Source organism: Erinaceus europaeus, chromosome 15 (assembly GCF_950295315.1).
Source record: "Erinaceus europaeus chromosome 15, mEriEur2.1, whole genome shotgun sequence".
Taxonomy (NCBI): domain Eukaryota; kingdom Metazoa; phylum Chordata; class Mammalia; order Eulipotyphla; family Erinaceidae; genus Erinaceus; species Erinaceus europaeus.
Genome location: NC_080176.1, coordinates 33,555,745 through 33,580,157, shown reverse-complemented (window position 1 = coordinate 33,580,157; position 24,413 = coordinate 33,555,745). Strand labels below are relative to the sequence as shown.

Sequence of the window (24,413 nt, the reverse complement as noted above, 5' to 3'; positions counted from 1 at the left end):
TTGAGACAAGTCTCCATCTGCTAGACTTGTCACCCAGATGCACCTGGAATCTTCTGTTTTGGAGAAGAAACGATATAGTGTTGGCCACCCATGGAGGCAGGCATCTTGAGGTCTTGATTAGGAGACCATGGTGCCAGACCGTGTCATAGGCTGCTGTGAGATCAACAAAGACAGCACCCGTTTTTAAATTCTTCTGGAATCCATTTTCAATGTAAGTTGAGAGGGCCAGGGCTTGTTCGCAGGTAGATCTTCCTGGGCGGAAACCAGCTTGGGCAGGTGATAGGAATTTCTCTGTAAGATGAGAAATACGTGACAGGCACTGAGCCCCAGCAGTAACCCTGGAGGCAAAAAATAAAAATAAATACATAAATAAATACATACATAAATAATGCAAAGGAAACCCTTGGGTTATGCTAGCTTTATCACTTATATTTTTAATCTTTCTGATTATATATCTTCTAACCTTAGTTGTTTTTTTTTAACAAATAGCCAAAAATACACCCAAACAAACCAAAAGTCTGTGCCTGTATTGAAACCCTGCATCACACATTACATTCAGCTGCTTATCACCCTTGTAATTCTACAGTACCTACTGTAATTACCTCATTTCTCATTTTCTCATTTGTTCTACTAGGAGTTTCTGTTTCCTAGTGAGCTTGGGTAATTTATTGATTTTGTCTTGTCTTTTTGAAGAACTTGCTTTTGGTCTCATTGAACTTTTTTTTGTTGTTGTTTGTATTTCATCTATTTTCACTGGAATTATTATTCCCTTTTTCCATGTTTTTGTCCTTTCTCTAAATGATAGTTCTTTCATATGTAAGATTGGATTATTTCAACTTTTTCTTGTTTAGTATCTGGACCTGTAGCACTCTAGAAGAACATTTAGATAAAATTGGGGATTATAATAAGTGAAAAAGCCTTCTAGTGGTCGGGGACTTGGCACAGTGAATAAAGTGTGGGATGCTCAAGCTTGAGGTCCCAAGTCATCATTTGTATTGGAGTGATGCTCTGATTCTTGTTCTCTCTCTCTCTCTCCCTCTCCCTCTCCCTCTCCCTCTCCCTCTCCCTCTCCCTCTCTCTTTCCCTCTCTCCCTCTCTCTCTCATAAATAAATATATCCTTACAAAAAAAGAAAGAAACCTTCTAACTATAGTATTCATTAAATAAAATGATAAATATGGGTGAGATAGCATAATGGTTATGCATAGACTCTCTTGGCTGAGCCTCCAATTTCAGGTTTAATCCCTGTACCACCATAAACTAGAGTTGTGCAGTGCTTTGGTAAAAAACAAAGAAAATCATTCTAAAAATTATTAACAACGTTTAATTACTATTTGTGAAACCACCATAAACCAGAATTAAGCAGTGCTCTGGTTAAAAAAAATCATTCATAGAGATTATTAATAAATTTTAATTATTATTTGTGAAATATGTGTGATACTCAGGGTTTTTCTGTTTACCTGTTGTTTATCTATTAAATGCAGGTATTCTAATGTGTCATGGTTTTGTTAAAAAGATTACCCTTTCTCTGAGTTAACGTTTTTCTTATATAAATACCCAATTGCTGGATATCAGAAAGACAGCACAGCTGGTAGAATGAAGGACTCTGATATCCAAGGGTCCTGTTTGAAACCCACTACTGTATGTACTGGAGTACTTCTCCCTCTCTTTCAATAAGAAGCTCTTTGTGTCTACCTAATATGAAATAAATAAAATTAAATCCTAAGAGACCGAATACCTAATTGCTTTAATGTGTATTTGTGATATAATAAACAACTATTTTTATTTATTGGATAGAGACAACTAGAAATTGAGAGGAAAGGGGAACTAGAGAGAGGGAGAGAGACAGAGAAACACCTGCAATACCGCCTCACCACTTGTGAAGCTTTCCCCCTGCAGGTCAGGGCTGGGGGCTTGGACATGGGTCCTTACACACTATAACATGTGCACTCAACCAGGTATGCCACCACCCGGCCCCTACAATTCTTTATTCTTAGCTGCAATACATTTTTACATTTGTTTTTAAATCAATTTGTTGATTCTCTTGCATAAACATGCAGTTTTGAGATATTAACTGGAATTGCATTGAATTAATAGGTTAATAATAGTTGCTGTATGAAGGCATGTCTTCAGTTTATCTCTTACTTGCCTATTTTGTCATATTTTTTTTTACTGAAATTTGCCTTCTAATTAGAGATTGTGATGACTAGTTTTTTTTTTTTTTTAAGTGTTAAATTTCCACACATCATTTTGGAATTTTTATTGGCAGGTTCTTTTGGAGTAGGTGGTTATTATGTATGACTCCTACTTTGCAACTAGGTCCAATTCCTGACCACAAGTGTATCTCATTACATAATTACTGTAACCAGTTTTATCTATAGAATTTTCTTTACTTTTATCTACATTGCAATAGGCTCAAGAGATGAATTCAAAAGTATCCAGTTGATTCTGTATCTATTATATATTATTTGGTAAATGATAGACTAGAAATGCAGGAGTCTTAGATGAAAGGCTCATTTTTTTTTTTTGAAAGGCTCATTTTTTAAAAGTACTTTAGTATTTGTGTAGTTGAGTGCTAGCTCCCTTAAGTTCATCTTGCTGTCATTCCAGATTCACTTTCTTATGAATCAGACAAGAGACAGAGGGCTGTACACAAAGGCACATCTTGTTACTAATAAGCTTTCCAGGGAGGAAACTTTATAAACTTCCTTCAAGCTCTGAGTCACCAAATGAATCTATTACCCGCCCCCCCCAATCCAAAGTTAGGCACAGGAATGTTAAATTTGATAACTAAAATGATCTGGGCATTCCTTTCTCACGAAGCATTTGTTATTTGAATAGTTAATGCTCCAGGAAGAAAGCCTTTTGTGCTCCAGCTCACGAATAATATTTTTGGAGAAAATTTGATTTTAGGAATATATGATTTCTGGTTGCCCCATATTTCATGCTTATTTTGTCTTAATGGTTTTAGAACTAATCTCCAATCTCATTTCAAGAATCAGTAAAGAATAGAACAGCTATCAGGGGAGGGGATGGGATACGGAGTTCTAGTCACAAGAATTGTGTGGAATTGTAACTCTCTTATTCTATGGACTTGTCTGTTTCTATTTTATAAAAACAAAAACACCCAAGTGTTTGTATGTGTGTTCTTGTGTTTTGATACCATAACTTTTGATGTTTTCTAACAACCTTTTTTCCCCCCTTCTCTAAACCTACATATTTATTTAACTATACCATAGTGAATATATAATTTTGATGTTTAAAAATCTAACACTATTACATGCAGTTTTAAATATTTCATCATTAACTATTCTTCCAAAAACTCTTATTCTTTTTTCATATTTTATTTACTTAATAGAGCCAGGGAGTAATTGAGGGAGGGGGAAGATAGTGAGGAAGAAAAACAAACACCTGCAGCACTGCTTTTCCACTTGTAAAGCATTCCTCTTCAGGTGGGGATGAAGGCAGGGCTTGAACCCAGGTTGCTGTGCTTTGTATCATGTGCTAAACCAGCTGCACCACCACTGCCTCCAAAACACTTACTCTTAATAAGAGAAAGGGGGTAGGTAAAAGAAAAAAAGCAAGTCACTTTCCCTGTTTCTAGTCATTGCTGATAATTCTATCTGCATTGAGATATAGTTAGGATTATAGTCCCTTGTGTTTGAGTTCATAACCACTGTCCTGAAATATCTTTAGTGTTAAACAGCTATATCATCTAGCTATTTGGATTGAATTTCTTGCACTTGCTATGTATTTCACTACTATAAATATAATTGGAATGAACATTCTTTCTCAACTGTATTTGCCCAGTATTTTTATCAAAATTAATTTGTGTTAAGTTCAAATTTTTAGAAACTCAACAGATTTGAATATTTTTCAGATTCTAATCACGTTGCTGTGTTACTTCCCAGTGTTTTCACTGAATATGCTTTCACCATCAGTGAATGAGTATGCCTGTCTAGGCAGCATTGAATATTGCTATTTAAAAAAAAAAATCTTTGCCAGTTTGATAAGCCAAAATGATACTTCATTATTGCTCTAATTTGCATTTCTTTGATTACTAGTAAACTTAGTACCATAGTCTAAGAGACCATTATATCTTGTTTTGACACAACCCAACTTGTTTCGTATTTGTCTTGAATTGCAACTGTCAAGATAAATCATTGAAATTAAGAACTGTATGTAGTCTTAGTGTATAATAGACCTATCCAGAATATGTAGCAATGAAAACTACCTAATTAGAAGCAATAAAATTTAAGCTTATAACTATATATTTTTTACTTTTTATTGTAGATTTACTCAGAAAAAATCTAAGAGGAGAGAATAAAAGGATTCCTATAACCACCTTAGCATTGGCAGTTAGCAAGATTCTGGCTTTCTTGTTTCTGTATCCCTCTTATTAAGGAGTTTATATGTTTGGGAATACTGGGATATTTCAAGTCACCTAAATAATATGTGTTCATGAATAATTCTGTATGTGATATACAAGAATTTTGAAAATCAAATATGTCCTTCTAGCATTTTGCATATATTTTCTGTATTTTTGATAGAATTTACTAGAGAATATCATACATTTAGAAAAGTACACAAAAGCATAAATGAACGGCTTAATGCAGTGTTACAGAACAAGCACTCCTGTATCCAGTAACAGGCAGAAGCTATAGAGTAGCTTTATCTGTAGTTATTTATTTATTTATTTTTATTTATTTTCTTCACCACACATAACATCATAGTCACTAGACCTTAACCTAAAAAAGGGGTACTAATTTGGGGCTGTGGAGGTGGCTCAGTGGTAAATCACATATATCACATGCATAAGACCCTAGGTTTTATCTTCTGAACTACATAAGAGGTTGTAGTGTTGTAGTCTTTCTCATAAAAAAAATAAATAAAAAGCAAGGCCAACAGGTGGAATGCATGTATCACCATGCAGAAGAACCCATATTCGAGCACCTGAAGAGAGGGAAGCTTCATGAGCAGAGGGGCAGTACTGCAGTGTCTCTTTCTCTCTCTACCTCTGCCTCCCTATCTCTGTGTCTCTTGCCTTCTATCTAAAAGAAAATTTATATAAAACCGTCCCTTGGAGCCTCAGAGTCCTTCAGGCATTAGTGATAATTTTAGTGGCAATATTAATAATAGTAATTATTATTTGAAAAAAATAATAAAGGGAAGAATAGCATAATGGTTATGCAAAGAGACTCACGCCTGAGGCTTTGAAGTCCCAAGTCCAGTCCCTCCCACCACCACCATAAGCTGGACCTGAGCAGTGGTCTGGTAATAAATAAATCAATAAATAAGAAAAATCACTATTTTTATTTCTAACATTTTAAGACAGTTTTCCTTTTTTTTTTACTTTATAGAAATAGTATTATACAGCTCATCATTGTTGCTGTATTTACTTACTTGAATATGCCATCATTTATCTATGCTAAAATTAAAGAATATGAACATCTTTTGTTTTTATTGCATTATGAATACTAGTTAATATTTTTCATAATACAGTGCTACTAATAATATTCCTACTGTTATACTACTAATAGTCTTGCACATATATATATATATATATATATATATATATTATGATGTTGGGCTAGCTAAGAGAGAGAGAGAAGAGAGAGAGAGATGACACAGGGACTAAGCTTGTGGCGGCAGGACAATTCAAATCTTTATTCATGTGAGAGCCCGAGTCGGGCACTAGCACACCAGGTTAAGCCACATGGCGCCAACCGCAATGGCTAGCATCAGCCTCTTGGTCTGCACGCCCACCCTCCTCCAGGTAGGGACAAGGTAGAAACAAGACAGCTACAAGTAGCTTGACAATACCATACATGGTTAGGAGAGGTGTGGAGAAAAATGGAAGATGCTGGAAAGGTAGGAACTTCCTTAGCAACTATTGCCAGGGTTTTAACTGGTAGGATTAATAAAAATACCCCGGGGGGGGGGGGGGATTAGGAAGGAGACCTTTAGTCATTTGTAAGACAAAGCAGAAGAGTGATATGTAGCTAATAAAAGGACAGGCCATAATAGCAGGGAATGTAGGGTGCTTTGTGAGCCCTGCCAAGCTCAACCACATCTGCACAATTTCCCAACATCTCCCCGTTTGTTTTTATCTAATTGCCATAGTATCAGGAAATGTAGGGTGGAACAGGCTTAAGGAATGCTAGCTCCAGCGGGAAGATGCAGGATGTTTTTGTGGGGGAGGAAAGACTTACATGGCCGCCAACCTTCTGAGGTTTATGTGTCCCCTTTTTGCTCAACCCCTCTGTAGAGAGAGAGAGAGAGAGAGAGAGAGAGAGAGAGAGGGACTCACCAGGTGAACTCACCTCTCAGGTCAAGCTCTGGTAGGCTCTACCACATCCCCACAACCTCTCTGCTATATATATATTCATTTATTTTTAATATATATCTAAAAATGCAGTAGTTGGATCATTTGGTATTTATTCTCTTTTAGTACATCATGCCAAACAATTTCTAAAACATATGTAAATATATTTATAAGACATAGCATTCCTATGGGTAATGTGCTATTCCAGTAGTTTTGTGTCCTGATGGTCCTGTCAGTTCTGGTGTTGTGTAGTAAGTATCTCTTTGTGATGATAATTTGATAATCACTTTTAAATTAGTTATTCTTTATCAGCAAATGATAAAAATCACTCTTAAGGTTATACAATTACATTCATTACCTTGAATTTTTTTACATTTTAATTTTCTTATTTATTTGGTCTATAAATATAGTCTAGATATAAATAAATACCTTTTCTTATTCTGATTTGACTGTACTTTTTGATAAAGAAGTTACTGAATTTAATTTAGTGCTATTTATTAATTTTCCTTTCCTGTTGATTGTATTTTAAGCTGCTCAAGAAAGTAACGAAGAGATTATTGTGACCTGGGAGGTGATGCAGTTGATAAAATATTGGACTCTAAAGCATGAAGTCCTGGGTTCAATTCTAGACATCACATGTGACAGAGTGATGCTCTGGTTCTATTTCTCTCACCCTGTCTCTTTCATCAGTAATAAACATTTTAAAAATGAAAATAAAGAGGGGTGGGGGAGATAGCGTAATAGTTATGCAAAGATACTCTATGCACCACCTTCCAGACCACTCCCATAATTTCTTTATCTAGTCATCCCTGTGGACATATAAGTTGATCTCATATTTTTGGATTTTGTGAATAGTGCAGCTGTGAAAATAAGGTAGTATAGATCGTTTTATACTAGTATTTTCATGTTCTTTGGATATATGTCTAGGAATGGTGGTGGTGGATCATTAGATATTTCCATTTTTGTTAAAGGATTCTTCATACTGTTTTCCACTGGGGATGCACCAGTTTTCACCAGTTTCTTTTTCTCCAACTTATTTCATTTCTTTTTAAAATTTTTTTTGGTATTATATTTATTTGTTTATTGCATAAAGAGCCAGAAATCAAGAGCAGAGGAGGTAGTAGAGAGGGAGAGAGGGAGAGAGAGAGAGAGAGAGAGGCACCTGCAATATTCCCAAAAGCTTTTCCCCTAGGTGGGGACTGGGGGCCTGAACCCAGGTTTTTTTTGCATTGTAACGTGCACTCAACTAGGTGCGTCACCAGCTGGCCCCTATTTCCTGTCTTTTCTATGTAGGTCATTTTCATAGGTGTAACGTGGTTTTAATACGCATTTCCTAATGTTATGTGCTATACAGCATTTTTCATGTCTGTGGGCCATCTGTCTTTAGAGAACTGTCTATCCAACTGTTTTGCTCACTTTTTTATTAGGTTGTTTGCTTTTGTTGTTGAACTATATATATTTTTATATATCCCTTGTAAGGTGTGTTATGTGCAAATATCTTCTTGGAATGACTGCTGAATTTTCATCCTTGTGGAATTTCCTATCACTGTGAAGAATTTTTTTTAATCTGATGTGATTCCACTTATTTATCCCTTGCCAGTCTTTGATGTTAAGATCCTGAGATGTTCAACCTATGTTTTTTCCTATATGTTTATAGTTTCTCATATAATAGCTAAGCTTTGATTCATTATGAATTAGTTTGGGTATATGATGCTAAGTGTTGGTATAGTTTCATTTTCTTACATCATTTTCTCCCAACACCATTTGTCAAAGAGACTTCCTCATTGTATGGTTTGGATTCCTTTAATATCCATTTATATGTGGGGTTCTTCGTGGGTTCTCTGTTGGACAGGTCTGTGTCACTGTTTTCATTCCAGTACCACACTGTTTTAGTTACTATTGTATTGCTGTATACTTTGAAGTCAGGGAGTGTGATACTTTTTTTTTCCTTCTCCCTCTCAGAATTGCTTCCACTATGCTTGCTTTCTTTTGGTTCCACACAAATTTTACGATTGTTTGTTCAGTTTCATTGAAGAAGATCATTGGGATTTTGATAGGGATTATATTGGTAAATTGCTTTAAGTAACATGGCCATTTAACAATCTTAATTCTTCTGATATAAGAGCATGGAACATCCTTCATTTGTTTTTATTGTGTTCTTCTCTATTTCCTTTTGTATTTTTCCTTGTAAAGGTGTTCTGCTCTGTTTACACTAGGATACTTTTCTTTTTTGATTTGATAGTAAATGGGCTGATGTTTTCAAAGAGAGGGCACCAAAGCTAACTCAAATGCCATAGTCCTTCCATGTAGTTTGCCAGGGACTCAGGACTGGACTATGCACATGGCAGAGCAGGCAGCTGCCAAGTGAAGTATCTTACTACCCTCTCCTTAATTTGATTTTCATTTCTCTGATGATTTATTATATTGAGCATCTTTTTAGAAATGGCTTATTTGGTACTTTATTATTTATTTGGTACTTTTTTATATGGTACTTCATTTTGATTTTCATTTCTCTGATGATTTATGATGTTGAGCATCTTTTTAGAAATGGTTTATTTGATACTTTATGACAGAGAATGAAAGAGCAGAGGCCAAAACACTTATCAGTTTTGGCATGTGGTGGTGCTTGGAATTGAACTTGGGGACCTCAGGCATGCAAGTCATGTGCTCTAATGCAGTCCTATCTATTCAGCCCTAGTGTTGAGCATTTTTCTATGTACCCTTTTTATATATCTTTTTTGGCGATTTGTGTATCTTTTTTGGAAAAATGAAAAGTCCACTTCTCTGCCTATTTAAAGTCAGACTTTTTTCTTTTGCCTCCAGGGTTATCCCTGGGGCTTGGTGCCTGCACTGCAAATCCACTGCTCCTGGAGGCCATTTTTCCCATTATTGTTGTTGCTGTTATTACTATTGTTGTTGGATAGGACAGAGAGAAATTGAGACAGGAGGGGAGACAAAGAAGATTAAGACAGATACCTGCAGACCTGCTTCACCGCCTATGAAGTGATGCTCCTGCAGGTGGGGAGTCAGGGGCTCAAACTGGGATTCTTGCGCTTTGCACTATGTGCACTTAACCCAGTGCACTACCACCTAGCCCCCACAGACTTTTATATGAGGTATGTGGTGAGTTATTTATAAATTTTGAATATGAACCCATTATACTCTCTTTCATGTCATATGGCTGTCTTTTCATTTTAATGATCGATTCTTTTGTTGTGCAGAAACTTTTTTAGTTAGGTGTAGGATCACTGTTGTGTTTTTGTTGTCATATCTAAGATAAGATTAATATAAAAGAGCTTTTTCCTTATGTCTAGGATTTTTTTTTCATTCTTTATATTTAGATCTTAACCCATATTACTATTTGTATATGGATGGGATGGGAATTTTATGAAATAGGGGTCCAGTTGTGTTTATCCTGTTTTTCCAGCATGTTTCCTTTAATTATCTTTATTTATTTATTTATTGGATAGAGACAGAAGTTGAGAGGGAAGGGGGTGATAGAAAGGGAGAGAGACAGAGAGATACCTGAACACTGTTTCACCACTTACAAAGTATTACCCTTGCAGGTGGGACTGGAGGCTTGAACCTGGGTCCTTGCACATTGTAACACATGTACTCAACCAGGTGTGCCACCACCTGGCCCCCCTTTTTAAAATTTTCATATTAGTTATTTAATAATAATTGACAAGATTGAGGGATAAGAGGGGTACAGTTCCCACTACCAGAGTTCCATATCCCATCCCTTCTATTGGAAGGTTACCCTCTAGGAGTATGGACCAAAGACCTTTATGTGCAGAATGTGGAAGGACCGTCTGGCTTCTGTAATTGCTTCTCCACTGGATGTGGGTATTGGCAGGGTGATCCATACTCCCAACCTGTCTCTTTTCCTAGTTGGGTAGGGCTCTGGGAGGTTGGGTTCCAGGACACACTAGTGGTGGTGTCTTCCCAGGGAAGTCAGGTTGGTATCATGGTAGCATCTGCAATTTAGTGGCTGAGGTGTATTAAGATAAAAAGCAGAACAAATTGTTTAATAAGCAGGAACCTAAAGGTAAGAATAGAGCAGATGAGATTTGGGATCTTCATGTTGGAAGAAGCTAGGAAGTCTATTTTAAGTATATTCCATGACTTTACTAATAATTGCCTGAGCCTGACAGCTAACTTGCAGGTGGACTGAAAATATTGTCTGGGAAAATGGTGTCAGAATTGAGACTAGGACTAGAAAGCTGGATCAGGGCAGAGAGTAGCGCCCTATTTGGGAATAGTATCTACATACCATTAACTGTAGACCCCAGCGATCTCTGACCTAGGGACCATGTCTATCCAATACTTAGCACAGGAGTCTGTACAACCCCTGTATCCTTGCTGGTTTTAACTTGCATTCCATGGTCATAGCTAGGAGTATTCTGGGCTGCACTCATTTCAGGACCAGTTTTCCTCCAGTGGCAGAGTATGTTGACCCAGCCTCCCTTCAGAGAGTGGGGCAGTTTCAATCACTGTTGTAACACATTGAGGGCAAGGTCCTGTAGAGGCCCACAAGAAGGTTTATGATGTTGTTCTTGATGGAGATGCCGGTCTCTTGCCCTTATCCAGCTTTTGTAGTCCTTACTTTATCTGACAGGGCTAGGCTTGAGTGATTGAGGGAAGTGAAATAGGAAGTAGGTGAGGAGGATGTCTAGGTCTAAGTAGAAACTATTCGATTAACTATTCATGTTGTCCTTTTTAGATCTTTCTACTTGCTTGCTGTATTTACTGAATACTGTAGACTATTGCACACTTTTACTTTAAGGTATATTTCCCCCCTAACTTATGGATAGATTTGCACGTTTCCCTATCTCTTGTGCTTTCAGGTATATCTAGGTTCTATAACTCTTCCAGGAAGTGCGCCATCCGAAATGGAATTAAGGAGACATATGAGCTAGGAAAGGTCTCACCCAAGTATTGGAACTGGAGGATTGAGATCCTAGGCCTCGAGTCTCTGGACACAGAAGTGAAACATGTCAAGGTGGCACTGGTTGCCTTGATTTGGTTGATATCAGCGAAGTGGTATGGATCTACAGAAGCATGAAGGAAAATCAAAGCCCCAGAGATTCTGTACAAGACCATACCATGTTTTGTTTTGTTTTTTCTCATTTAATGCTATTTACAAATAACTTTATCTTATAAACTGACAAAACCAGTTGCTTCTGGTCTAGGATTATAGGTGATTTAATATTAAACAAAAAAAAGAAAAATATTTAAATGCATTAACAATTTGAGTCCAGTGTCGAAATTCAGTCAGTTTATTATTTTGAAACCTTAAGTGCTTAGACTGAAGGAATATATACTCAGAACTATGCATTAAAAAGCTCAAGACATTCAATCTGTTTCCCCTTCTCATATTTATTAGTGATTTATAAGACCATAAGTTAATAGGATTATGTATTAGCACCATTCCCACACCCAGGGTCTGTGTCCCTCCCACCTCCCCCTAGAGTGGAACTGAAAGCATACCTTCACACACACACACACACACACACACACACACACACACACGCACACACACACCCCATTTGTACTTTGGTGCAATGCTCCAAACTCAGTCAAGTTCTGCTTTGCATTTCCCTTTCTGTTCTTTTTCTCAACTTCTGTGTATGAGTGGGAGCATCCCATACTTGAGAGATTACTGATTTATCTTATTGGTTTTCTTGTAAATTATTGACTGTTTATATGTATGTGGTTATTTTTAGCCTCTCTGTTGTGTTTCACTTATCTGTGTGTCTATTTTTATGTATATACAGTTCTGTTTTGATTACAGTTGTTTTAAACTACCAAATTAAAACACAAAAGTTTTTCATTTTGATGAAATTCAATTTAGTTTTCTTTTCCATGTGTTGTTTTTGCTTTTGTCATCTTACCTAGTGGTCTATTTCACAGTCACAAAGATTATCCATATGTTTTCTTCCAAAAATTTTATTGTTTACTTCTTGCATATAGGTCTTTGATTAGTTTTGAGTTAATTTTTGTATACAGTATGAGGTAGAGATCCCATTTGTGTGTACATGTTCATTTATTTCAGCAGCATTTGTTAATGTCCACATATGGGTGACTTTGCTTCTGAACTTTTAATATTATTTCATTGATCTACGTGTTATTTTGCCAGTACTGTACGAGCTTGATTATGTTTAGACTCCAGACATCTGAGTCCCAGATTTATTGTTTTCCTCTTACTTTGGCTCATTTGATCCATGTTCATTTCTGTAGGTATCTCTAGAAACAGCTTGCTGGTTTCTACAAAATAGGTAGTTTGAATTTTTACAGAATTATAAAATTTTGTACTGAGGTTAGATTCAGATAACATGTTTAATCATTTTGGTGTGAATGGCATTCATTTAGTACAGTTTTGTACAACCAGCACTTCTCTACTTAGTTCCTGAACATTAATCTGATTTCTGTTTCCATGGTTAGCCCTATTCTATATATTTCATATAAATGGACTATTCTCACTATATTATGTGAACTTTATACTTGGAAAATCCTACTTCATTATGGTATATAATATTCTTGTGGAAAAAATATATATTTATTTTTTACCAAAGCACTGGCTCAACTCTGGCTTATAGTGGTGCAAGGGACTGAACTGGGACCTTCAAGCCTCTGGTATGGGAGTTTGTTTGCATAACCATTATGCTGTCTCCCTCGCCTGGTATATAATATTCGTTTACAGCCCCATGGGAGACAGATTGAGCAGAACACTACTCAGCTCTAGCATATAACTGTGGGGATCTATCTTGGGACCTCAGGACAGAGAGTGAAAACACAAAGTAACATTTGGGCTGGGTGTGGTGTATTCTACCAAAGTAAAGTACTCTGGGGAAGGAGGGATCGTGAGGGGGAGAAGTGAACCTTGGGGTCCTTTTGCATGATGATAGAGAAGAACCTACATTGTGGGTGAGAGTGTTCTGCAGAGAACTTCTACTTAGAGATGAGAGTTTGTACCCATGTGTACACTGTACTGTACTGTAAACCATTAGCCCTCCAATAAAAAGGATACAAAACGAAACAGGTATATCTGGCACCTCATGGATTAAACATTGGTGTTCTCTACCACTGAGCTGTTTCTCTGGCCTTTATGGTATATAATATTTTAATATGCTCTTACTGAATTCAGTTTTATAGTATTTGATTATTTTCTTGTGATATCTTTCATTTAATTTGAAAATAATGTAAACCTTAGAGGAGTTAAGAGATGTCTCCCTCTCTCTCCCTCTTACTCTCTCTATTTCAGTGTAAAAATATTGTTCTTGAGATTTTTGGCAGAATTCAGTAGTAGAGCCATCTGTTCCCAGACTTTTCTTTGTTGGAACTTTTTAAAATTATATGTTCAGATTTTTCATACCTCTGAGTCATTTTTTTTATAATTTACGTATTTCTAGGAATGCCTCCATTTAATTTAGGTTAGAAAATGTGTTGGCATATAATTATTTATAGTATTCTAAATATATATATATATATATATATGTGTGTGTGTGTGTGTAAAGCCAGTGTTGTCTTCATTTCCTTTCCCTTTCCCTCCCTCCTTTCCTCTTTCCCTTCCTTCCTTTTTTCTTTCCGGATTATAACCAGTGCTTGGTGTAGGCACTATGAATCCACTGCTCCTGGTGGCCATTTTCTCCCCTATTTTATTGGATAGGACAGAAGGAGAAGAGGGGGAGATAGAGAGGGAGAGAGAAAGGTAGATAGATTCCTGCAGAACTGCTTTGCGGCTTATGAAGCTTTCCCCTGTAGGTGGGACTCAAACCTGGATCCTTGCATGTGGGTCCTTGTGTTTCATACTATGTGTGCTTAACTGGATGTGCCACTGCTTCGCTTCTTCATTTTCATTTCTATTTTAGTTGTTTATATCTTTCTTAGTCTATAGCTAAAGGTTTGTCAATTTCATTGATGTTTTTATAGAACCAACTTTGGTTTCTCCTCCATTGGCTCTCTCATCTGTTTCTTTTTACCTTTCTATTCTTATAATTAGTTATTTTTGGTTTAATTCACTTTAGATTCTTGAGATCTAATTTTGATTTCAGATTTTTGTTATTCAACATTGGTGTTTATAGCTAATAATTTCCTTCAAGCACTGCTTTCTCTGTGTTCCATAGCTTTAATGTGCTGTGTATATTTGTACTGTATATTGTATACTGGGTGACTAGGCCAGTTTAAAACTAAAGTTAAAAACTAAGTCAGAGTTCTAAACCTGTGCTCCTGGAGGTGATGGTATGGGTAAAATGTTGGAGGACTCTCAAGTATGAAATTCTGACTTTGATAACTAGCATCACTTGTGCCAGAGTGGTGCTCTGGACTTTTCTTTCTCTCATGAATACATGAGTGAATAAATAAAATTTAAAGTAAACTTTAAATATGCGCAGTCACTGTTATATACCAATCTATTACAGCTGTGTAGTCTTTTTAAAAAAATATTTTTATTTATTATTGGATAGAGACAGAGAAATAGAGGGAGGAAGAGATAAAGAGGGAGAGAGACAGAGAGATACCTGCAGCCCTGCTTCACCACTCATGAAACTTACCCACTAAAAGTCCTTGCATGCTGTAATGTGTTCACTTAACCAGGTGTGCTACCACCTGTTCCCCCCCACCACCTTATTAAATCTCATGAAAGTTTAGTTACGAGCATTCTACTCTGGCATCAAGTGATTGGTACCTGAAAGCTTTAGAGTATTTTACTTATCAGTAGTCAAACTATTTTGTCAACTTACTATTCCTGACAAATTCACTGGGTATTTGTCAAGAAATCTTGTTAGAGGTGAGTTAGGGTGAGTCAGTATTTGTGCCCTCATAAGGTTAATATTGGAATCTTACTACATTGTTTTTCATCTTTCTGTAAAATATAACTTTAGGTTATAAAATTTATGCTAAATTTTGCCTTACCTATGTTCTCTATAGATTAAAGAAGCTTGAGAATCTTTTATTTATGTATATCTTGGATATGTAACTTGCACTAAGCTCAAAACAAAATTGGCTTTTCCTTCATTTTAGCAACAACGTACTGTCTACAGATTGACCCTCGTGAAAGCCTGGAATGTGGATGAACTGCAGGCCTATGCTGAGCTGGTGTCTCTGGGGAGCCCTGACTTCATTGAAGTAAAGGTAGGGCCCTGCTGACCAAAGTCATGGGTCACATTTCCCATGATGCTTTGTTGACTCTAGCATAGTTAAAATTCACAGGTCAGACCAAGTATCTTATTTATTCATTTGGAAATATTAATCTATACCCTGGTGGTCTAGTTGCCAGGCTAGCATCGCAGGCGGGAGAGGTGATCCAGGAACCAAGCTCGTGGCAGTGGCAATACAAATCTTTATCCATGCAGGAGCCCCAGAGTCGGGCATGAGTGCAGTGGGTTAGGCCACATGGAGTCAAAAACCACAGTGGCCAGCATCCACCTCCCCCTGCATGCCTGCCCTCCTCTAGGTCGGGATGCGGAAGAGAGAGAAACCAGAAACAGAATTGGCTTTTATAGGATAAAACCGGAAGAGGCAAGTCGGAAACAGAAATGGCTAGGAAAGGGGGTAGAGAAAGGCAAAAGGCATGCTGGGAAGGTGGAAGCTTCCTTAGCAACTGTTGCGATGGTTTTAGCTGGTCGGATTAATGTTACCCTGCAGGCGGGGCAGGTCTTGAGGTAGAAAGAAGATAGATGAATGGGTGGGGATCTTTCAGGCAAAACAATGATTATGTAAATAGGCCATAATATCAGCAATGCAGGATGGAGCAGGGGGGCTGGCTTAATGTGGGACACTAGTAACAGTAAAAAAAACTAAGCTTTTGCTCTTACAGAGTGTATATTTTAATGAAAATGTAAACATTCATATAAGTATGGAGGCAGATCTTATGAACACCCATGTATTCACCCTTCATCACCCATCTTCAAAATTACTAGCTTATGGTGGTTGGGGTTATTTATTTACTTTTGAGATATTGAGGCAATATTTTCATAATGTATACAAATGCTGAATCATTGTGTTATACACCTGAGCTAATATAATGCCATATACCAATAAATGTAGTTAACATTTGGGATTATACCTTTAAGAATTATTCTCTAAATCATTTGTAGTAAGTATATTATTAACTATTATCTCTTTATTATACTTCCGGGCATTAATTTATAACTAGAAGTTATAAGCCTTTTGAGCTCCATTTTGCCCAACCTAAAGGGGAAGTAACCCACTGGACAAAGCACTGTTTATATAGGTATCAATATGTATATCACCTGCCAATGTGTTCAGGGCGATTTTTTTTTCTTTTTACCTCTAGGGTTATCGCTGGGGCTCAGTGCCTGCACTATGAATGCACTGCTCCTGGAGGTCTTTTTCTCCTTTTATTTTATTTATTTTGCCCTTGTTATTGTTACTATTGTTGGAGAGGACAGAGAAATCTAGAGAGACTGGGAATACAGAGAGGTGGAGAGAAAGATAGATACCTGCAGACCTGCTTCACCTCTTGTGAAGTGACCACCACCCCACCCCCGCCCTCCGCAGGTAGGTAGCCAGGCGCTTGAACCAGGATCCTTACGCCGGTCCTTCCACTTCATGCCTGGTCCCACCTCTAATTTTTGCATTTTTTGAAGACTCAGAACTAGTCTTTTTTCAGCTGTACCTCCACCTATTTTTTCTGCCCATTCCCTGTTATTTTGACATGAACATGAAATTTTTTAACTTGAAAATCCCTGAAATGATTTCGCCAGTTAATTTTTGTGAGACTGAATGATTTTATCAGAGAATGGTTTTGAGGTGCCTTCTGTTAAGTTTGTCTTCCTATGGTACTGTGTTCAGGAAGGGCAAAGCAATGGGAATGACTGAAACCGTTCTTTCTGCACTTAAATCTCTAATCAAGTTAAAGACTTTTTTTTCTTTGAAATCACTCTTAATTTTAAAAGGCTACTCTTGGCAAGAACTTTAACAACATAAGGAGACAAATCATATGTGGACTTAAGAAAACTTTGCCAGTATCAACTGGTAATATTTTAGTTTGACTGTTAAAGAATGCTGCCTGATATTATGTGGCAATAAAAAAAATCGAGGAATCATTTTTCATTTTCTCTTTTGTTTTTCTTTCCTGTCTTGCTACCTTCTTTCCCTCCAGCCTTCCTTCCTTCTTAGCAGTTGTGTTCTGTAATGAACAAGGTGTTTTGTAAATTTGAAAAAGATCGGTCTGTTTTGTTATTTAAAGCAAGATGGCTATCATTTGAACAATGTAATTCTCTGATCATATTTTTAATTATAACAGTATAGTTTCTTTTTAATTAAATTTCTGTTTTAGTATTTTATTCCTGTATTCAGGCAGCATGTTTGAGCGCTCTCTGTGTTCTAGGCCGTGTTTAAACGCTAGAGATGAAAAATCTGATATAGGTATGTTATTTGGAAAAATAGATATTTTATGTTAATCAAAGCAGAAGTAAGGTACTATTTTGAGAGTATTCTATAACTTTTGGAGAACTGTGTGATCTGATCACAATTTAAAATTCTTCCTTAGGTGATATAATATTGTGTCATAGATGACAGATTGGTGTGTCAGGGGAAAGCCTACTGATAATTAACTTACCTTTTGTAGAAGATTTAGAACAGAAAGGGCTTTCAATTCAAGTATCTGTGCCATTGGGTACTGGGCCACTTACATTTACTTATTTTTTTTTTTATTTCATCTTTATTTTTTTCAATTGCCTCTGGGACTTTGTGCTGACATGACTCCACCATTTCTAGTGGTCTTTTTTTTTTTTTTATTACAGAAATTTTTCAGATAGAGACAGGTTGAGGAAGGACACTACAGCCTTACTCCAGTGTCTGTGAAGCTTCTCTTCATAGTATTTCTTACGTGATACTAAAGAAGGCTTAAACCTGGATTCTTATACATGAGAAAGTATGCACTGTGCTGAGTGAGTTGTTTCTTAACCCAGGTCATTTACTTAAAAAGAAATTCTGTGCTTACTTATCCATCAGGTTAATGAAGTGTCTTCCTTTTAAGCTGAAGTAGGGAGTAGAGATATGTACAGAACTACCATATTAGAAACATTTAAGAAACATATATACCATATGAAGAAACAGACAAAGGTGTAGAATTTTTTTCCCCCACCATGGTTGTCTTCAGGCATCAGGGTCTGTACAGTGGCTCCACCATGCCTGTTGGTCATTTTCTTTTTTGTTTCTTATAAAGACAGAGAAAGAAAAAGAGACTTGTACAGCACAGAGCTGTTGTTCTTGAAGCTTCTTGCTGAGAGTTGGGGGGGCCAAGGGTTTGAAGCCTGGTCCTCCTGCCTGATATATGTGTGCTTTACTGGGTGTGCCACTGCCTGGCTGCTAGATTTGTGGCTTTTTTTTTTTTTTTTTAAGTCAGAACCCAGTTTTAATTCTCTTAGGCTTACATTTTCATCCACTTTATTTCAGATTTATATAGAGAGAAGGGGGCAGGAGAGGTGCCATAGCAGTGAAGCTTCCTGGTGCCACGATAATCCCAGGTGTTACTTGGGCTCAAACCCAGGGCAGGAGTATAGTAAGGCATGTAAGCTACCTTTTACCATAGTGAATAATAGTAATTATTTTTTTATAGTTTTAACAATATATATTTTTTAGTTTTTAAATTTTTTAAAATATTTTTGCCTCCAGGGTTATCATTGGGGCTTGGTGCCTGCACCATGAATCCACTGCTCCTGGAGGATTTTTTTTTTTCTTCCATTTTTTTGCCCTTGTTGTTTTATCATTGTTGTGATTATTATTATTGTTATTGATGTCATTGTTGTATAGGACAGAGAAATGGAGAGAGGAGGGTGAGGCAGAGGGGGAGAGAAAGACAGACAACTGCAGACCTGCTTCACTGCCTGTGAAGCGAACCCCCTACAGATAGGGAGCGGGGGGGGGCTCTAATTGAGTTTTTTGATTTTAATATTTTATTCATAAAAAGGAAACACTGACTAAACCATAGGATAAGAGGGGTACAACTTCACACAGTTCCCACCACCAGAACTCTGTATCCCATCCCCTCCCCTGATAGCTTTCCTATTTTTTTAAATTATTTATTTAAGAAAGGAGGCATTAACAAAACCATAGGATAGCAGGGATACAACTCCACACAATTCCCACCACCTGATCTCCATATCCCATCCCCTCCCCTGATAGCTTTCCCGTTCTCTATCCCTCTGTGAGTATGGAACCCAGGGTCGTTGTGGGTTGCAGAAGGTGGAAGGTCTGGCTTCTGTAATTGCTTCCCCGCTGAAATATGGGCATTGAATGGTTGATCCATACTCCCAGCCTGCCTCTCTTTTCCTAGTACGGTGGGTCTCTGGGGAAGCGGAGCTCCAAGACACATTGGTGGTGTCATTTGTCCAGGGAAGTCTGGTCAGCATAATGCTGGCATCTGGAACCTGGTGGCTGAAAAGAGAGTTAACATACAAAGCAAAACAAATTGTTGAACAGTTATGGACCTAAAGGCTGGAATAGTGCAGATGAAGTGTTTGGGGGTACTCACTGCAGACTCTTGTGTACTTCTGCTCTCAGGTATATATTTTGCCCTAGTTTATGGATTCATGTGAACATACGTGCTGGGCTAGCATTGCAGGAGGGAGAGAGGATCCAGGGACTCATGACGGCGTGGTAATACAATTCTTTATTGATGTGGGGCCCCGTTGTCTTTCCTGAGCACAGTGGGTTAGGCCATGTGGCGCCAAACCGAAATGGCCACCTCCCACTCTACACACCAGCCCTCTCCAAGTCGGGACGCGGGAGAGAAAAGATTGCGAAACCAGGAACAGAAGTGTGTTTTATGAGATAATACCGGAAGTGGCAAGTTGGAAACGGAAATTGCTAGGAAAGGGGGTGGAAAGAGGCAAAAGGCATGCTGAGAAGATGGAAGCATCCTTAGCAACTGTTGTGATTTAACTAGCGGGAATTAGCAGTACCCTGTGGGGATAACGTGGTGGGGAGACCTTTACTCATTTCTTAGACAAAGCAGAATATTGGTATGCAAATAATAATACGTGCATGGATATATGGTGGTTTGTGGGTCCTGCCAATGTTCAGCCATCTGCACAATTTCTCAACATCTCCCCCTTTTCTTAATCTAATGTCCATAGTATCAGGAATGTGGGTGCTTTGTGAGGCAGTGGGAGTCTGCTAGGACGAGGCACAGCTTTGGGGTTAACACAGTCCCTCCTTGGTCAACCTCTCAGTAGAGAGAGACTAACAGGATTGACACACTCCTCAAGTTCAAGCCCTGCCAAGCTCAACCACATCCTCACAATTTCCTGATAACTCTCTCTCTTATTATTTACCTAATGGCCATAGTTAAATGGATCAATGTCTATAAAAGACTCAGTTTTGTCAGGGGGGTAGCAGTGTAGGTGTGGACAGAAACCTCTTGGGCAGAAACCTGAATGATATCGTATAGGCATTTTCAAAAGAACTGGCACAAGACATAGAGGGACAAGTAGTAGGAGAGCAGCAAGAGCCAGTGTGATGCCAAAGGGGAGGCCTGCTGGGTGAAGGGGTGTTTCCTGCCTCTGGGGGAAGGTCCTATCAGGCAAGGGTTCTTGGCCTGCCAAGGGAAGGAGCTAGTGGCCTGCGAGGTGATAGGGCTATTTGGCATTGTAGAGTCCCAAGACAGCTGGCTGCAAAGTCCATGGACTGCTGCAGTCAGTCCTTGAAAGCCCAGCAGCGTAAAGGGAGTGTCCAAAGGTCCACAAGCAAGTTCGATGGAAGTGTCAGTACAGTGCCAACAAACAGGGGAAGAAATGCCAGGGGATAAAATGCTGCATGTCTATGTCGGTGGCTAAGGACAGCCACCGGAATTTTGCTTTTCTGTAGAGAGTGAGCTGGAACTGCCAAAACGTGACAGGTGAAGCAGAATCAAGAAGGGCAGACAATGATGGGCAAGAGAAAGGCAGTAAGAAAGTTTTGTCCTTGGAGTGTGTGAATCAGATTCTTCAGATCATGTCAGGTCACATCATGGTTTTAGGAGGGAGGGGGCAATGTAGTCTTGCCATCTTGTGGGCTATGTCAGAGGACAGGGGTCCAAATGGATTTCCAGGGATTCCAGTGAAAGAAACACATACAAATCTGCTTCCCATGGTTAGCAGGGCATCTGGTTCGAATTTTTATAGATATTAAAAGAGGTTTAATAGAGTTGGTGCTTTAGCCAACTGAACATTGGGGGATGTATCCCCCTTTTTTTCTTTACTTAATTGGACCTAGGTGTTTGGCGGGCCTCATCAACAACCTTTTGTCTTTGGGGGTTGTAAGGGATGTCTGTGACATGGGTGATGTTATAAAGGAAAAAAGTGTTTAAATTGTTTTTTGACAAAGGCAAGCCTATAGTGGCAAAACGAGATACACCAGTTAAATGTAAAAAAATATGTGAACGTTGTTAATTTACATAAGTTGTATATGGGGGAACTTCTTATATAGTTTAATATCTTACCATATAAGGAGATGCTTTTTCATGTGAAGACTTGACAGCTGTAATTCACTTACTTGTGAAAAAAAATAAAACTTGTAACAAGTTAGAAGTTTACTATAATTGATAACTTGATGGTTATGATTGGTTTAAGTATCTTTATAATTTTGGAAGGCCGTTCTAGTATGATTTTCAGGCTGTTTAAACAATTTAAGCACAATAAAATGTGGTCAGTTAAAGAGAAGAACCATTGTTAGAAGCCGCAGACATGAGAATCATTAGCATAGCCATTGTGTGATCTATGATTTGCCCAGGCTGGTTTTACCTCTTTAATTGAGAAGCTATATGAGAGCTTTACGTATCAATAAGGTCTTTTCTACCTTTTGTTACACCCATTTAAGATGGAGACACACCCTAGGTGTGCGCAGAATCTTCAGACCAGATTTAGTTAAAACATATTGATTTTTAACTAATTTTTACTTTAGACTTTAAACAAACTCAGGTTAGAGAGTTAACACATGTTAGTGACAATGTTTTTTTTTTTTTTTTTTAGAACATTTACAATGTCAGATTGATGCCAGATTTGTAGATTAATTTCCACAAGATAGTTCACAGGGCACTTTTGGGGACCCTCCAAAAGTGTCCTGTATAGAGAATTTGTATTTTAATTTTGGATGATGAATTGTCACGTTAAATATTTAGACTTTTACCTTAAATACTCAGTTATTTAGCAAATTTATTTTACCTTTATAAGAATCCTGTTGAAAACTCCTTCATTTAACTCTGCCTCATAAGAATGTAGCTTCAAAGTTACACTTTAAACCGTAAAGTTAATGTTTGCCAAACTTGAAAAACACACATAACATGTAGTCTATAACACACAGGAGAGAAAAACTTTTTATGAAACTTAGACCAACAGTCTTTCCTCAAATGAAAACCTTCTGGTGTCTAGGACGAGGCGTTCAGGGCCTCTGGTTCCCTGACTGGAAGCGGGGTCTTGGTTTATTTTCTGAAAATTTGTTACACTAATGCCCTTATCGACCGCACTGGTCTAGGGTGGCTACAAAGGCCTGCATCATAATGCATCATAATGGTTGCCTCATAAGAGCTTGATCCAGTCTCCTGTGTCACTATAATCCAGGTGTCTGAGTGTTCATTTTTATGACTGAGGCATGCCTGACAGAAGTCAGGAATCATGCCATCCTAGCCAATAGAATGCAAGAGGAAAAAACGGGCGTCAGGATCCTGAATCTTTCTCTCAAACTTGATTGGCCCCTGGTAATGAATTTAGCTAGGGATGTCGGGCTGCGCCACAGAGAAGAGAGAGAGGAGATCCGGTGCGAAGAGAGAACACTTCTTTATTTGCGCTGGCACCTCAGAGTTGGGTAAGAGAGAAAAAGGTTGGGTCACATGGAGGTAGCAAAAATGACCACCTCACGCAGTAACCTTTACTGCGTCTAAACACCGAAGTGAAGAAGCGGCAAGAGAGAGAGGTGAGGAAGAAGAAGGGCTTTTATGGGAGTAGCTCTCGTGAGAATAGGAAGGGGGAGGAGTAGCCAGCCATAGCACTCCAGGGTAGGATAATAACTCTTGTGAGAATGGGAGGGGGTCGAGTAACCAAAGCACTCCAAATATCATGGGGAATAGACAATGCCCTGAGGGCACAACATGGTAGATGGAACAGGCGCTCCGAGAATGTCCCAACTCTCGCGGGAACTAGCAATAGACTGAGGAGTCAACATGGCAGATGTGACTGCATCTGCACAATTCCCAGCATCTCCCCCTTTCCTTTTATCTAATGGCATAGGCAACAGTCTGTAAAGTCTATGAACTACTCAGGGTCAGTCTATGAAAAACCAGCAACGTGAAGGGAAGGAAGCTGCAGTAAAATTGTCTAAAGTGTCCAAAGGGTATACCAGCAAGTCCAATAGAAGTCTCAGTCCAAAGTAGGCGACTAGAGGGAGAAATGGCAGGGGGTGAAACGCTGCATGAAGAAGGTCAGCTGCTGGGATTCTGCTTCTCTGTAGACAGTGAGCTGGAACTGCCAAAACATGACAAAGCAGAAGCAGGAAAGACAGACAGGCAGTAAAAAAGTTCTGTCCTTGGAGTCTGAGAATCAGGTTATTCAGATCACGTCAGGTGACATCTAGGGTTCTGGGGGGTGTGCCACTGTAGTCGTGCCATCTAGTTGGTGATGTCAGAGTGTGCAGGGTCCAGATGGTTTTTTTTTTCCCGGGATTCCTGTGAAAGAAACACAAACAATCTGCTTCTCGTGCTTAGCAGGGCACCTGATTTGAATTTTTTTTTTTTATAGAAAAAGAGGTTTGGTGCCTTAGCCAACTGAGTATTGGGGGATGTATCTTTCCTATTTATTTAATAATAATATAATAATATTATATTACATAATATTATAATATTTGTCATTTTAATCAGCCATTATCTGGAAGGTCCTGGGTGATTCATGGGGAGAAAGAACTTATGTTTTAACAAAGACTTTAAGGTGTAGGGAAGCAGGAACTTATCTTTAACAAAGACTCTATGGCCATGCCAGTAGCAACCTTGAGGGCACATATGGCTCCCCACATGTCCCCCTTTCTTATATATATATATAAGGGTGCATGTTTTGATGTTTGGCGGAACTTATTTTGTGGCAGGGTGGACTGTG

The 24,413-nt window shown here is 38.2% G+C and overlaps 1 protein-coding gene across 7 annotated transcripts in view; it reads left to right on the top strand.

Moving 5' to 3' along the window:
- The window catches only part of LOC103114034 (S-adenosyl-L-methionine-dependent tRNA 4-demethylwyosine synthase TYW1), a 230,545-nt gene that overhangs the window by 185,516 nt on the left and 20,616 nt on the right, over positions 1-24,413 (top strand). For 5 of the 7 annotated variants that reach the window (XM_060173557.1, XM_060173556.1, XM_007523657.3 and 2 more), the window contains one exon: positions 15,346-15,456. The exons of 1 other annotated variant lie outside the window; for it this stretch is intronic. In XM_060173557.1, the coding sequence (XP_060029540.1) occupies positions 15,346-15,456 (111 nt within the window). Of the gene's footprint in view, positions 1-11,171; positions 11,575-15,345; positions 15,457-24,413 lie in introns of those variants that run through there. One more of the 7 variants, XM_060173560.1, reaches the window with a different exon arrangement.